The sequence below is a fragment of the Echiichthys vipera genome (genome assembly GCF_963691815.1).
Source record: "Echiichthys vipera genome assembly, chromosome: 10".
Lineage (NCBI taxonomy): Eukaryota > Metazoa > Chordata > Actinopteri > Perciformes > Trachinidae > Echiichthys > Echiichthys vipera.
This window is the reverse complement of record NC_139835.1, coordinates 27986160-28002358: the sequence shown is the minus strand read 5'-3', so window position 1 is coordinate 28002358 and position 16199 is coordinate 27986160. Positions and strand designations below refer to the sequence as shown.

General features: G+C 43.3%; 1 protein-coding gene across 3 annotated transcripts; it reads left to right on the top strand.

Moving 5' to 3' along the window:
- Nucleotides 1-518: 518 nt before the first annotated feature.
- prkag3b (protein kinase, AMP-activated, gamma 3b non-catalytic subunit) lies at nucleotides 519-15282 on the top strand. 3 transcript variants are annotated; one of them, XR_014593375.1, is made up of 13 exons: nucleotides 519-680; nucleotides 3010-3076; nucleotides 4430-4578; nucleotides 4671-4752; nucleotides 6675-6733; nucleotides 6888-6933; nucleotides 7709-7763; nucleotides 8231-8357; nucleotides 8555-8720; nucleotides 8885-8922; nucleotides 9164-9310; nucleotides 9564-10407; nucleotides 13492-15282. XR_014593375.1 is itself a non-coding variant. In XM_083921420.1 (13 exons), the coding sequence occupies exons 1-13, from the start codon at nucleotides 663-665 to the stop codon at nucleotides 13542-13544; spliced, it is 1101 nt and encodes a 366-aa protein (XP_083777546.1). In that variant the 5' UTR covers nucleotides 519-662; the 3' UTR covers nucleotides 13545-15282. The 3 variants fall into 3 exon arrangements, 2 of the variants coding, with proteins under 2 accessions (XP_083777546.1, XP_083777547.1); XM_083921420.1 differs by having other exon boundaries at nucleotides 9564-9657; XM_083921421.1 differs by lacking the exon at nucleotides 519-680 and adding an exon at nucleotides 2549-2661 and having other exon boundaries at nucleotides 9564-9657.
- The last annotated feature ends 917 nt before the right edge of the window (nucleotides 15283-16199 follow it).

The window sequence follows — 16199 nt, the reverse complement described above, 5'->3', positions numbered from 1 at the left end:
TTCTTCTTCTTCTTCTTCTTCACCCACGGATGTTTGTTTGCTTCTGGTCTCGTGCCAGCAGCATGATAGAAATGCCCACTCGCTCGCTGTGAGCTCTCGGCACAATGAGCTGCTCTGTTCACGCGTGAGTGAGCGTAGAGTCGGAGCGTAAAGTCTGTTTAATGTCCGGTCCAACTCATTCAGACATTTGCGTTGACACACACAGCTCCTCCAGGTGTCTACATAATTTCATGTTTGCAGTGCAAGGTGGGTATGTGTCTCTCTTTAGCCCCCTCCAACTTGTGTGTGTGTGTCTCTCTCTCTCTCTCTCTCTCCCTCTCTCTCCCTCTCTCTGAATGCCACAGGCCTCTCACCCCTCAGTCCAGATTTAGACCTCAGTCTTTCCCAGACATTCAGACCCAGCTGGCTGTAGCTGGCCGGTTGGTGCACGGATTCACTTGTCTTCCTCATTCTTTTGCGTCCAGCACCTCCTTCCTTCCTTTCTTCCTCTCTTATTCTGCTCTTCTTCGCCATGCCCGGACTCTTTCATCACTCCTTTATCTGACACAGTAGCAGTGCCTGCCAGATGTCTGAGTTGGACGGCGGGTCGAGGGTTGCAGTCCAGGATTTCACGAGTCAGTCCGGTTCCACAGAGGCCGACTTCCTGCTCCTCTTCCCCAACCATGGAGGCTCATGCAGAGGTAAGACACTCTACTGACTTACCCCCCACCCCCCTCTCTACTGGCTGCTGTCTGTCTGTCTGTGTTGGTAACCGAATTGTGTGTTGGGTGTGTGTTTGGACGCGGTGTTGTAACTGAGAAGCTGCAGAGAAGAAGAAAACTTGTGGGCTACTTTTATATATATGTGTGTGCGTGTGCGTGTGCGTGTGCGTGTGCGTGTGTGTGTGTGTGTGTGTGTGTGTGTGATTCTATGTTTGTAGCCGTTGAGCTGTGAGTTGTTAACAGAGCCCCTGAAACCCTGATTTAGATTTCATTATCGGTTGAATTATTCTGTTCACTCTCAGTTTAGTTTTTCCCATATTTACTATTGGTGTCAAACAGTTACCTTGTTAATTATATAATAATAGACCTCAATTACCATTTGAAACCATGTCACACCACAGCACAGCTCTTCAAACACCAGTTAAACATCAGGAAGTGATCTCGATGGACCTGAAACACCATCCTGATGAAGCTACTAGTTGTGGCATTATTTGCATTGAGGCAATACAAGTGGATGGTGACTGGACTTTTCAGGTCAACATATGGATTATGGATTATAATACAGTGTATATTGTTATGCACAACATTGTGCCATAACTCCAACAGAGCTGCTGCCTTTTCCTACAGCTTTTCCCGGGAATCTCATATCTCACACAAGCATGCTGCAAATTGTAGTCCTCTCATCATTCATTCATTCATTCATTCATTCGTCTTCAACCGCTTGTCCCTGTCAGGGTCGCGGGGGAGCTGGAGCCGATCCCAGCTGACATCGGGCGTGAGGCGGGGTACACCCTGGAACCCTAACTTGTACTAACTAGACTTCCAAAGGGAATGTGATGAGGGCGACGTTAGCTTAAAACACAAACTGCACGCTACCACTTGTAGCTTACTTGTAGCTCACCACTCACTGACCTTCTCCTCCCTTACAAGCCTTATCGGGATCTTAGATCATCCGATCCAAAATCTCTGACTGTCCCTCAAACCGGGTTTTCTCCGGGTTCTCCGGTTTCCTCCCACAGTCCAAAGACGTGCAGGTGTTCGGTTCATTGATGACTCTAAATCACCCGTAGGTCTGTCTCTGTTCGTCTCTGTGTGTCCTGTGATAGACTGGCGTCCTGTCCAGGGTGGACCCCGCCTCACGCCCGATGTCAGCTGAGATTGGCTCCAGCCCCCCGCGACCCCGACAGGGACAAGAGGTTGAAGATGAAAGAATGAATGAATGTCCCTCAAACCTTCTATAAAACCCAGAGGCAACCGTGCTTTTTAAACTCTTGCCATTTGCCAACCATTTCCTGGATCACCCTCCCTTTGTCACTGCGATCCCCGGAGTCTTGTGACATTTTTATGAAGCAGCTGAAAACATTTTAATTCAGACAGGCTTTTGGTTAACCTTTCGGAGTAGCGGCTCAACATTTATAGATTGTTTTATGTATTGTTTTCTTCTTTTTACATGTTTGTGTCCCCTCTCTTTATCATCAGCTCTAACTGTAATTTGTCAGCTCTGTACTGTTTATCGGTTAACGCTATTTTATTTGGCCCACCTCTCAATTGATTGGATTGACGCTTAATGATGTCGGTGTTTAAGGGTGCTCGTGCTAAAACGCAAAGGCACACAGAGCTGAAAAACGTGAGATGCCAAGCAACTCAAAGGCAACGAGCGGAAAACAATGACAATGACAGACAGCCGCCCCGGACTGCTGATAGTACCCTGTCTGATCGTGTCCTTGATTGACGGGAAACTGGCCCTCAATGCTGACGTCCAACAGCAGGTTCTTGGCTCTCTGCCATGACATGCACCAGCCAACCTGTTGACACTCCTTACAGCTGCTTCTACAACAAATATCTTCAACGCCGTTTGTTCCAACTCCATGTCAACGGACAGGAGACAGGAGCTGGAACACAGACTGGGAGCAGGTGGAAGCTGCTGGCCCAGCTCCATCAAAATACCCACTCCAAAGCTGTCAGTTTTTATGTTGTATGAGTATTCAACACGTGTGGGAAGGGAAAACTAGACACTCTGGTGTAAGGAGCGGTTAAGCTATTTGCTGACCAACAACAGCTGTAGCAAGAGACTACTGCAGCCTTGTAGACGCTGACGCTCTTGCAAGGTTTTAGGATACAGTCAGGCATTATCGAACCACAACATTAGTCCTATAGGTCAGTGAGGTAATATTCAGTTAATAATAAGAAACAGACTCAAAGAGACGGCTGTTTAGGGAGAAAAGGAATGGTTGCAAATAATGGACGGGGCTCATTGCGGGGTAAATTCAGTCGTCACAGCATGAACTCTTTTTACTTCCTTTCCCAGGTCCCGTTATTTGAGCTGGACCAGGAAGAATATGAGGAAGAGGATGTTCTCTCAATGAAGAGCACAGGTAAAGAAGAGAAGATTTTGTAACTTTGAGAGGGTGTGTCTGTATTGTTCGACGGTAGCGACTAGTCCCGGGCTGCTACTGCCACCTCTGCATCTATTCTGCAGAGTATGCTGCATGTGTACAATACAGGGAACAGATCATAGGTCGTCAGGTATTGAACAGGTTGTCACGGTCTGTGTTTTATGGCAGCAGTGACAATAATGTGCAAACTCCTACCTGACTGATTTGTATGAATGATGCCAGTTTCACTGGCGACGGTGTATATTGTGGGCTGTTTTCTTCCTCCTCGTCCCCTCGCTCCTTGAAGGATGTCTCAATTTCTAAAATGTATCTTGAGCAGAGAGGAGGCTTGCCAAAAGAGTTAAGGGATAGCGTGCACAGGTGTATCCAAACCACAAAACTCACGTCATATCAAATTGCTTTAAAACGACAGCTCCGGAGCTCGGGCTGCATATTTCTGTCTGAACCCAATCCACGCTGGACGCAGTGAATGTAAGCAAAGGCGCTGAGTTTGTTACATGAATATTTAGCGCCTGGAATAATGTCAACGCCTGATATAGATGCGTCCATGCATTGTCATGTAGACTAAATAACACCCAGCACTGAACAAGAAGCCCAACACAGACACACAGAGGCTTTAGAGCCCGCCTGAGCTCATGAGGTGGAGCGGGTCGTCCACTAATCGGAAGATCGGCGGTGCGATTTTAATGTAACCATTTGTTCATTCATAAAGAAACAGAACCCTCTATTTCTACGAACAGCAATACTTTCATTTTAGCGTAGAGTGTCAGATTGGATTTACAAACACTCTGTATTTTCACTAAAAAGAACTGAAAGCATAATGTCAAGTTGTCTGAACCTCATTTGTAAATATCTGTCTGGGTGGCTGGAGTCTCCCTTAGAGAGAGGGTGAGAAGTTCAGCATCCGTGAGGAACTCGGAGTAGAGCCGCTGCTCCTTTGCGTTGAAAGGAGTCAGTTGAGGTGGTTCAGGATCATCTGGTAAGGATGAACCCTGGGCGCCTCCCTAGGGAGGTGTTCCAGGCACGTCCAGCTGGGGAGGAGGCCTCGGGGAAGACCCAGGACCAGGTGGAGAGATTAGATCTCCACACTGGCCTGGGAACGCCTCAGGATCCCCCAGTTAGAGCTGGTTAATGTGGCCCGGGAAAGGGAAGTTTGGGGTCCCCTGCTAAAGCTGCTGCCCCCGCGACCCAACCCTGGATAAGCGGATGAAGATAGGATGAGATGAGATGTCTGAACACCGGCCCGACCCCTCGTGTCAGGTCGCCACACTCACTTCCTTAAACGCCACTTTCCTCGACTCCTCTCTTCTTTTGTCTCCTCTCTATTTGTAGGTGGCTGTCTGTATGCAGCTCGTGCTCTTACGCCCCCTGCAGGCACAGACCCTGACACGTTCATATACTCCAACTTCATGAAGAGTCACTGCTGCTACGATGCCATCCCTACCAGCTCCAAACTGGTCATTTTTGACACAACACTACAGGTGCCTTTTCCCATTTTTTCATTCCCTCTTTTGGCTGCAAAAAAACCCCAAAAATGCAATTATTGAAAAACCTTTTTGACCGTTTTTGTCAGGTGAAGAAGGCTTTCTTCGCTCTGGTGGCCAACGGTGTGAGGGCAGCGCCGCTGTGGGACAGCAAGCTTAAGTGTTTTGTGGGTGAGCTATAATACATCTCTGTCTCTCTTGCACACACACACACTCTAACACAGTGTTTCACAAACTTTTCTTTTTTTTAAAATGACAAACCATTGCAACACAGGTTACATAATCTGTAAAATTGCGAGAACAGTGAATTTGGGCATAAAAGAAAATTTCCTTAAATTATCCTGAAAACAGGCATTTGGAAGAGTTTTGATAAATCACAACTTGTTTTTATGCATTCATTCATTCATTCATCTCAACCGCTTGTCCCTGTCGGGGTCGTGGTGGGGCTGACATTGGGGGTGAGGCGGGGTACACCCTGGACAGGACGCCAGTCTATCACAGGACACATAGAGACAAACAGAGACAGACAACCATTCACACCTACGGGTGATTTAGAGTCATCAATGAACCGAACACCTGCACGTCTTTGGACTGTGGTAGGAAACCGGAGAACCAGGAGAAAACCCACGCAGACACGGGGAGAACATGCAAACTCCACACAGAAGGGCCCCAGCCGGGATTCGAACTAGGGAATCTGGGAACGACTGCTCAAATACATCAAAGGTACACAAATGATCCGAGTCTACTGAAACATGTGTCACACATATTTGAGCTAAGGGGGGGGGGGGGGGGGTTCAGAACTAAAAGGTCCAGCTCCTTAATCAAACCGATGCTAGGGCGATAAGTTGTTTCAGTTTTCAGGCTGATCGTTGTTCGTGTTCACAAATGATCAAACTGTCCAGAAATTTGAAACAAAAGTTAAGCCAAAGACGTGCAGGTGTTTACATTGATGACTCTTAATCGCCCGTAGGTGTGAATGGTTGTCTGTCTCTGTTCGTCTCTATGTGCCCTGTGATAGACTGGCGTCCTGTCCAGGGTGGACCCCGCCTCACGCCCGATGTCAGCTGGGATCGGCTCCAGCCCCACCGCGACCCCGACAGGGACAAGCAGTTGAAGATGAATGAATGAAAGCTGCAGAAATGTAGTTTGATTATTGGTCATGTTGGTGAGTCCAAAGACAAATAAAACTATCCAAAGTATCTCTGGGTGTCTTACACTTGGTGTTGACCTGGAGAGCAAATCAGCAGCAGTGAAAAAATACTGCGCCCCCATATACACCAGCGTTTAATAGGTGGCTGACCTACATTGGGTGGAAGCCCTGTGCCTCAGGGTTCAGGTTTCCTTACTTAGGTGGTTTCAAATGATCCCGGCCGAGTTTGTGTGTAGAGTCAACAATTCCCCTGTAGAGTACGGTGGCGTTGAAAACCTTCACTATAACAGACAGGAACGTCAGACAGACCCAGCTCTGTGGAGGACAGACATCTGTCTGCACCGGAGAGAGGAAGAGAAGGAGAGAGAGAGAAAAGATGGACAGATGGACAGAGAGAGACAAAGACAGACACAAAGACAGAGACAGACACACTTCCAGTAACTATAATAATATCTATAGTAGTCACAACCATGACACTAAAGGCCAACATATCATCATTTGTGCTGTTTGTGTGTTTGCACAACTGCAGTACACACACACACACACACACACACACACACACACGCAGACCCTTCTCATCAACACTACTAAAGTCTGACATCTTTGATTCTGCTGATTCCCTCTGAGTAACTCAGCTATCTCGTACAGGTGCCCAGAACAAGGAAACTTAGGGTGATCTAATTAACTGTCGTTGCTGTTGCCTAGTGATGAATCCATGTTTGATGTTTCCAATGTTACTGTCTGTGTGTGTGTGTGTGTGTGTGTGTGTGTGTGTGTGTGTGTGTGTGTGTGTGTGTGTGTGTGTGTGTGTGTGTGTGTGTGTGTGTGTGTGTGTGTGTGTGTGTGTGTGTGTGTGTGTGTGTGTGTGTGTGTGTGTGTGTGTGTGTGTGTGTGTGTGTGTGTGTGTGTGTGTGTGTGTGTGTGTGTGTGTGTTGGTGTTCAGGTATGCTGACCATCACCGACTTCATCAACATTCTCCATCGTTATTACAAGTCTCCTCTGGTGAGCTGGGTGTGACTTAAACACAGAACATAAACACACAAAGCCCATAAATGTGTCATGCACCACCGCGGGGTCACGTGTCAAATTATTAATAAGCAGGAAATTAAAAATAAAAATCACATCCATACTGTTATAATGTGTGTTTTGTCTGCAGGTTCAGATCTATGAGCTGGAGGAGCACAAGATAGAGACATGGAGAGGTCTGTACAACGCAACCAAGTCCTTAGATAGTGCAAACATGTTAATTAAAGGGGCAGTGTGTTGGATTTAGTGACATCTAGTGGTGAGGTTGCAGATTGCAACCAACTGCATACCGCTGGTCACCCCTCTCTTTCTAATTATAAAGGGGAACCTCCAACAACAACATAAAAACATGAAAGGCCCTGTGTAGATACAAAGCAAACGAAAACATATTCTTTATTTCAGGTGATTAAACTCTAGTGAAAACATAGTCCTTTCATTCATCTACATCTGCTGAAGATGAGTGAAAGGACTGTGTTTTCATTAGAGTTTAATCGTGCACCACAGTGGGGTCAAATGTCAAATTATCCAGTTAATGTGACATTTGCAGGAAATTCAAAGTAAAAATCACATCCATACTGTTATAATGTGTGTTTTGTCTGCAGGAAAACATAGTCCTGAATACTGTATTTCATTTCTGCATATATAATATATCCCCCCAAGTCCTCCACAGTGGTCCTATAAAAAACTATGATTTCATTTCATTTCATCACTATATCATGTGAATATGTATATATGTCTATTTCCATTTCTTCCCCTTTTAAATTTTACTTTATTGCTTATTTTTGCTATTTTTTTTACCTTATTTTGTAATATTCTGTTGCTGCTGTGACAAAAGAATTTCCCCGTCTGCGCGAAATTAAAGGTTTTCTGATTCTGATTCTGATGTTAGAAAGAAACATCTACATTTGGATTTGGTATTTAATAACTTGTGTTTCTTGTTTCTCTCTGCAGAGATTTACCTCCAATACTCTATCAACAGACTGATCAGCATCACTCCTGACTGCAGGTGAAACCAGCCCATATGTTTATTACATTTTTATTATTTATTCATATGTCATATATTTATTTATTATACGTCTGTATTTTTTATATTATTATATCTTTATTTAATTTGTATTATATATTTAAAAACGATATATTTATATGTAAACATTTTATTTTATTTTGTATATAATTTGTTATATATTTGTATTTGTTATATTATATCTTTATTTTATTTAATTATATATTTAAATGTTATATATTATGTAAACATTTTATTTTATTTATATTTTATGATATATTTATTTATTTTTTACACATTTGTATTATTAAAAATGTTCATTTTGTTTTTATATATTTTAAATGTATTATTACATTTTTTTATATTAGATATTTATATATTACGGATATATCTCATTTGAGTTTGTATAGATTATCTATTGTTGTTTATTGTTGTTTATTGTTGTTTATTGTTGTTTATCGCCTCCTCAGCCTGTTTGAAGCCATCTACTCGTTATTGAAGAACAAGATTCACCGGCTGCCGATCATCGACCCGGAGTCAGGGAACGTCCTCCACATCCTCACTCACAAACGCATCCTCAAGTTCCTCCACATCTTTGTAAGACTATTAACATTTATCCACGTTCAGCATTCCTTCTGCTTACTGTACGACAAAACACATTCACTTCTTAAAACACAGGATTCTGAGGGATCTCAATTTCACAATAAGCTATAAAGTTAATTTTTATTCTGATGGGATAGAAAGAAATAGCTATGAATCTTGAACATTTACTAGTTCTATTTCCTTCCCCGCAGGGATCCACAATCCCGAAACCCAGGTTTCTTCAGAAGAGGATCAACGAAGTGGCGATCGGTACCTTCAAACAGATCGCGACGGTCCAGGAATCGGCCTCTGTCTACGAAGCTCTGAGCATTTTTGTGGAGAGGAGAGTTTCCGCTCTGCCTGTAGTCAACGAGCGAGGTAGCCCGACATCCCAATTGACATTTGGTGGTTTTAAAAGGGTCGTTTTGTTTTGTTTTATGTATTTAACAGTTTAGTAAATTAAGGGTTTTATTCCAAAACACCTTTTCTATGCATATATTTGACCGTCTGTACCATCTTTGGCCTCCCCGTCTCCTCTACAGGTAAAGTCGTGGCGCTGTACTCAAGGTTCGATGTCATTGTAAGTTAGTTTCTCACATCCTATAAATCCAGTGATTCCCCCAATCTCTTGTCATGCTCACTCAAATATTGTTGTTGTTTTTGTCTGGTTTTCAATTTTGATATAAAAAACAATGAATTTGAAAGTGATTACAACTCACAAAAAATATGAGATACCATAAACAAGTGTTCAACATAACGTAAAAGCACGTTGCAGGTGAATGAACACTATTGCTTTCTCTGTTCACCCCTCCATCGCTCAGAATCTCGCAGCCCAGAAAAACTACAACAACCTGAACATGACGATGCGGGAGGCCATTACCTCCAGAGCCTGCTGCGTGGAGGGCGTCCTCAAGTGTTACCCTTATGAGACACTGGAGACCATCATCGACCGCATTGCGAAGGCTGAGGTAACACACACACGCACACGCACGGACTGATGGCCTGACGTATCTTTATTAAATGTATGATGATTAGAACGAATACGAAATTACGAATCCCACTACTGTGAATGCACGTCACCCCTCCTTACTCTGTCTCTGATTGGCTTACCCTTACCTCTCTCGCCTCCTGACAGAATGACCTTGATGATGATTCATTTGATCTTGATTGTCTGTAGAAGCACAATAATCAAACACGTTAACCGAATCCTTTGTCTCTCAGGTGCATCGTTTGGTGTTGGTTGACAGTGACGATGTGGTGAGGGGGATTGTTTCTCTATCTGACCTTCTGCAAGCCCTGGTTCTCACTCCTGCAGGTATTGACGCTCTTTACTCCTAACTCCAACCCTCCCCACTCATCCCTTTGCCCTTTCTCTCGATCCCTCCGGTTTTTCGTCCATCTGCCTTCAAATCCTCCAAAAAAGCTTCCTGCTCCATCTGCCGATCTCCGGTCCTTCTCCTTCTCCTGTGAACACTCATTTTACTCCTGACAAACTCTCCTTCGTCTTCAATTTTTCATCCTCCTGAAGACACTGAGGGTCTTACTCCTCTTCCTGTGAAGTGTTTTCATGTCAAAGTTGCAACTCTGCCCATTTCTAAAATCTCCAGATCTGTTCAAGAATACTTAAATACAAACGACCCACTTCAGGGATTCATCTGAAGCCCTCCTGCTCTCTACTCCTCAGAGATCAACCTCTAAAATATCTGTTTAAACATTGCTCTTATCAACTAATCTACTCCTTCTGCCCCTTCGAAATCAACCGACCACCTCCTATGAAACCTCCTCTGGAACAAACGTTACATTTCCTCCGAGACTCTCATTCGAAACATCAGACAAAATGTTCCCAGAGCAAAAACAGTTCAGTTACCTCCACCGAAACCCTGCAGTCCTACTTACCTACCGACCAAGCTCCTCGACGTTCTACAAAGTCGGACGCCGACCCTCCAAACCTTCCTCCGAACATCCCTCTTTCACCAGTCAGCCTCCGTCTTCACGCTGCAGTTCCTCTTCTGGAAACCAGCACGCCACCAGCACCACCACCACCTCTTAGCCAACACACTCCCAGGTAGGAAGCCCAACCTAAGCTGCCGGCTGTGGCTGCCTGTCTGAGCGTGCATCTTCACTTTTCCTTTGAAGTAGAAAGTCTCGCTGCTGCTGCTGCCTGTGTGGTTCTTCTGTAGATTCTCAGAAGGGATCATATGAGGGGGAACTGGTACCCATGTATTTATGGCATCTACCTCGACCTGTTTTAGCAAAAATCTCAGTTTTTGTATGTTAAAGCTGGGATAGGCATTGTTTTTTTGCGTCATTTTAGGCTTCAGGAAATCTAGCCTGTGATGGGAGACGTTGGCAAATCACAGGTCATTTCAGAGAGTTCCTACTGGTTGTTGCAGACGTGTATCCACGTCCCTTGAAATGGTTAAAGCCTCGGATGTGGCTAACACTAATTAGTTTACGGCAGTACGGTGAAGGCCTTAAAACGTCTTTTTTAACCACTAATACTGCTCAAATTCTGTATTTAACAATTAAAACACTCTTTTAATTAACTCTGGGTTCACTAACTACGTAGTTGGTGCTTTGTTTTCTGTGTAGGGACTCTTCTCATGCTGCTGCAGAGGTTTGCTGTTATTTTCAGCAGCATTAGTGGTTAAAAAAGACCTTTTAATGCCTTCACCGTACTGCCCTGAGCTAATCACTGTTAGCCACGTCCAGCTGTTAGCGACTCTCTGTTATTTCTCCGTTAATAGTTTCTAACGGAAAAAACTGTCTCGATGGCTTATTTGAGGCGTACAAGTGTCGAAAAAGACCATGGGATGATCTTACACCAGAATTTCACTTAAAGGCTATAACTAACCTTTAAATTCCAGTTTGTCCAGTTATCACAGCATTGTCGAGGATCTTTTAGGACTCCTCATCCTCATGTTTACTTAAAAATACGATCACTGGACAAACTCCATCCGCCGATGAGGGTCATGTGATATGATCCAAAGCTCAAGAGCAGCTCCCAAATGTCACGAAGCAAGCCCGCGTTATCATCCTCGACCTGTCAGCATGTCATTACAGTGCGCCTCCTTTACATCATACCAGATTTACCATGAATACAAGCAGCCATCTTGGAAGGAAGTACTTTTTTCTTCAAGTTTGTGGTTACATCTCCCTGAAGTCGGTCAGCTAGTTCATCATGAATAACATCAGCACATCAGACATATGGATCCACCCAGACTCTGGTTCCTCTGATATGATGTGAACGTGTCTTTGAGTTTCAGCCTTGATGAAAGAGTCCATCCGATCTTTAAGTCTTGATGTAACGCCCTTTTGAAAATACGTACTATTTCCGGATCCAAGCCTCATATTTCTATGTTCCCCGTTGTTTGAACAGATCTGAGTAAAAGAAAAAACGCCGTCATTTCTGTCTCACTGAAGAAGGAAGTGATAGTTAAAGGTTCACAGGTTCGTTTGGATCCAGAAATAGTGTTTTGAAAAAGTGCTACGTCAGTTACTTAAAGACCGCATAGCATTAGCGCTTAAGTGCTTGTCTTGTCTACAAACACTGTATTTATTGAATAGCATATAGAGTTGTGAATGCGTATGAATGTTTTACTATTAACCCGACGCATCAGATGTTTTCTTAAACATTGTTTTTTGGAAACTGTTTGAAAAGGGACAGGCACGGTGAAAAACCAAACCCGCCAGGTGATTGGATGAACCGTCTGTCCATCAAACTCCTCCTGAAGTCAGTCAGGTGAACGTCTTTTCCATCAGGAAAAGCCTTCAGTGCCGTTCTTTAGTCTTCTTTCAATTAAAGAAATACTTAAACATACGTGATGTTCCTCAAAACCAAGCTGGGGTGCAAGATGGTTTAATGGCATCAACGCAAATTTTCAACCTGACTAAAAATTGGTTAAAGTGAGGTTTTTAACTTTACTTGGTAGTCCCAAAAGTTCAACTTGGTGTCAGACAACTGTTTCGAATGTAATCACCTCATTGAATGAGCATCATCAGCCTCATAATTCTGGGTAAGAAGGAGGCGGCTGCACCCACCAGTAGGTTCAGAAGGCCGTTACCGTCTATACACATGGTAACGTTTGCTTTGGGGGGACTTTTGAAAGCTCTGGGATTCCCGTTGAGGATTCAAAGAAGACTAAGGGCACACTCACACTGTCCGTTCGTCCCGTGCCCCGTGCTTTAGGGTCCTTGTCCCCCCCTCCAGGCCCGTTTGTACTCACACTACCTGGGCCATACATCATCACGCCGTAACACGTCACACGCATTGATGACGTCATCATGATGCGTCGCTTTGTTTCCAGATCTTTCCGTAGACCTCAGAGTTTTTGTGCGTCTTGTCGACTGTTTTTGAACTTTCCATCGACCAAATCTGCAGTAAACACTCCACCTCCGCATCACACCAACGTGACCCTTTCGCCGCCATTGTTTTAAATGTCCGCGCATGGTCCCTCCTTCTTTTTTCTATGTCCCAACAGGCACAAAGGAAATGACCTCAGAACCGCCGTAGGCCTCGTGCTCGTACACGTGCGCACGCTCGTGCTCGTACATGTGCAAACATGCTTTACAAAAGCCCACCTCTCCCAAAAGGGCCGTGGACGTCAAGCGTGCCACAAGTAGGCGTGGTACGGTTGCACTCACACTGGTCAAACGAACTAGACTTTAGCCGTGAAACCTGTTTGGGCACGGTACGGGTGGACAGTGTGAGTGCACCCTAAGGTTACTTAGTCAGGGTAAGGCAACAAAACCACATGGTTAGATTTGGTTCGGGGTAAAAATACTTTGTGCTGTTTGTAAAAACGTTATGTGAGAAAGTCAGTTCTGGTTTCACACGGGGCACGAACAGCAGCCTCCCAGATACAAGTCTTGTGACCCATCCACCGCTCGAACACTATAATACTTTATAATACTCCCTAAGAGTGTCGCTCTCCTTACAGCGTCGCTTTGCAGCGCCACAGTCGAGCTGTTGCTCTGAGCATGTAATATGGACGCGGGCGGTGATCCGACGAAGCGAGCCGGCCCAAATCACTGCTTATCGTGATAACTGACGCCATTCAATCAGCTGATAACATTCGAAGCAGCACTGAAAACTTAAAGGGATGTTTTCCTCTTGTTCTCATTAACAATCTCACTCGATCTTTTCCAGATATTTTCGAGGGATCATACTGTCAAGACCGAAGAAAACAAGATGGAGACTGATCAGGTTAAACAAGACTTTGAGGTGGAACGGTACACGAGAGGTTAGCAGAGCAGAGCAGGGCTGTGGGCGAAGAGTCGCTGCTCTCAATCACAATCCGCAAGACAAATATGAACAGTGAGAATCACTCTTGAGTACCAATAATGTGCCCTTTAGCAAGGCACCGTGTTCCCACGTGAAGCTGCTCAGTGGTCGCCAATAGAAGAGTGTGGCTGTGTTGGGAAAGCAGCGTTTTAAAGAAGACGCTTTAAAAAAAGGTTATTTTAAAGTTTTGTTTCCTGGAAATCGAGTTGTTGATACGACATGTAACAAAAACTAGATGTCGTTGTGTGTTTAATGGTTTGTACTTGACTCTCTGGTCTTTGAATGATTACAAAGTCTCAGAAAATCATCCAAATCACACAATTTGTCATCAGAATTAGAAAATTTATCACCAGAAAAATAATTCTCCCTTGCCTCTCTGGGCTTCCATAGAAAAGACTGGGGGAAATAAATACAGAAACAATCAGATAAATAGAAATAAAGCACAAAAAACATTTAAAAAGACCAAAAAAACTAAGCACAAAGAGATAGATGTGTTACATTTTAAGCCATTATAATGATCTTTACCATATATTTCAGTGACTTTAAGGTGTAGCCAAAATTTTATATGAACACAATGAAAGAAAAGTATAAATATGATATTTACCCCAAAATAATCCCATCTGTATTGTTTGTATATAATTAAAAAAACATATCATTGTAAGTAAGTGATGGTGTGTTATCCGTTTTTAACAACAGCTAATTTTGAATATCAAATCAAAACAAATGAGTGTATAAAATAATAACACTTTGAAGGTTCAAGGATCCACTTCGATTGGAAATCTTCTTAATCTTAAACAGTGTAAATTGATGGTACTGTAAAAAAAAAGTGTTTCTTTGACTGTAGGAGCAGCGGGACATGATGGATAAAAAAGAAAAAGTCCCTCTTAATGTCCGACACAGAGCACGAGTGGAAGTCCCCAGATTATTATATTTAAAAACCACACTAACTGCTCTGTTATCACATTTTTTTTAATCCAACAATTTGACAATAGAAACTATTAGAGAAGGCAAGGAAGTGAAAAAGTGAAGGAATGAGAATTTCTGTCAATGGATGTTGATTTTTTTGTAAATGAACTTGTGCTCCGCCGGTCACTGTGAAAAAACTCTATATAATAAATGTTTTTGCTTTGAAGTGCACTGGTAACTACAACACTTAGCTTCAGAGGCATCGTTCTGTGTAAATACAACAGCTACAGCTCTATAACACCAGGGTGGTTATGTAATAGTGTAATGTGTAATCCTGTGGTAATTACATAATAGCCCGGTAATAACGAGTGGTCATATTGTGATTTTTGTAATAAGTTGAAGGTCATGTTGTGTGATTAAAAACATGTTGGATAAAGGAGGAAGCAGACAATGTGAAAGTGGTATTAATTAATTAAATTAATTGTGTTTTCACAGTAAAACTAAACAAGTATCAGTTAAAAAAGCCTCACTATTACACTGACTGTGCTGTTAAATGTGTTAAATCTGGTGTTAGTTCCTCTAAACGTTTTGGGGATAACACTTTAACTAAACACCAAATACCAGACGTCATTTACGACTCATAGACGCAACAATGCAACCTCAAAAGCACGTTTCAAAAGAGGCGCGTTGAGGCGACGCTTCGATTAAATAACCACAAATTTTCACGAAATTACAGAATTTTACAGAAAAAAGCTGTAAATTAAGGCAAAAAAATAAAAGCTATAAAGCAAAATTCCCCCTTGTCAACTACAATGTTGTATTTTTCTATTATATATATATATATAAAATCTGACAAAATGAATTCTTTATTAGATTTTTATGCTTGAAACTGTCCCCTGTATGCATGTATTTTCCTTTACATAAATAAATACACTTCCATCTTAAATTGGTGCATAAACGGCAGGAATCCGAATCTGTTTGTTGTTTAAATCGAGCTGTGAATGAAATATGAACAGAGTTAAAATCCTTCAGAATATTGACGGGAATGAAAGTCGAACGCTTAGTGGAGATTTCTTGCTCAGAGATTTCGCGAAAACAGCCTTTAAAGATATTAATTTATTCATCTTCAGCCTCTTGTCCCTGTCGGGGTCGTGGGGGGGCTGGAGCCGATCCCAGCTGACATCGGGCGTGAGGCGGGGTCCACCCTGGACAGGACGCCAGTCTATCACAGGACACATAGAGACGAACAGAGACAGACAACCATTCACACCTACGGGTGATTTAGAGTCATCAATGAACCCAACACCTGCACGTCTTTGGACTGTGGGAGGAAACCGGAGAACCCGGAGAAAACCCACGCAGACACGGGGACAACATGCAAACTCCACACAGAAGGGCCCCAGCTGGGATTCAAACCAGGAACCCTCTCGCTGTGAGTGCTAACCACCACACCACCGTGTCAGCCCCCTGTAAAATTCCATACATTTCGCGACACTACAGGTGAACAAAGTAAAGCAAATACGAACGACTAGTTTAAAAAAAGACACAACGTGGAGGCAAAACAGCTTTAAATCCCAATATTGTGTCAAATGCTCTTTCCGGCAGTGACTCGACCTTTAAATGCACATCAAACCTTTCTCAGACTTTATTTGAAGGAGTCAAATCAT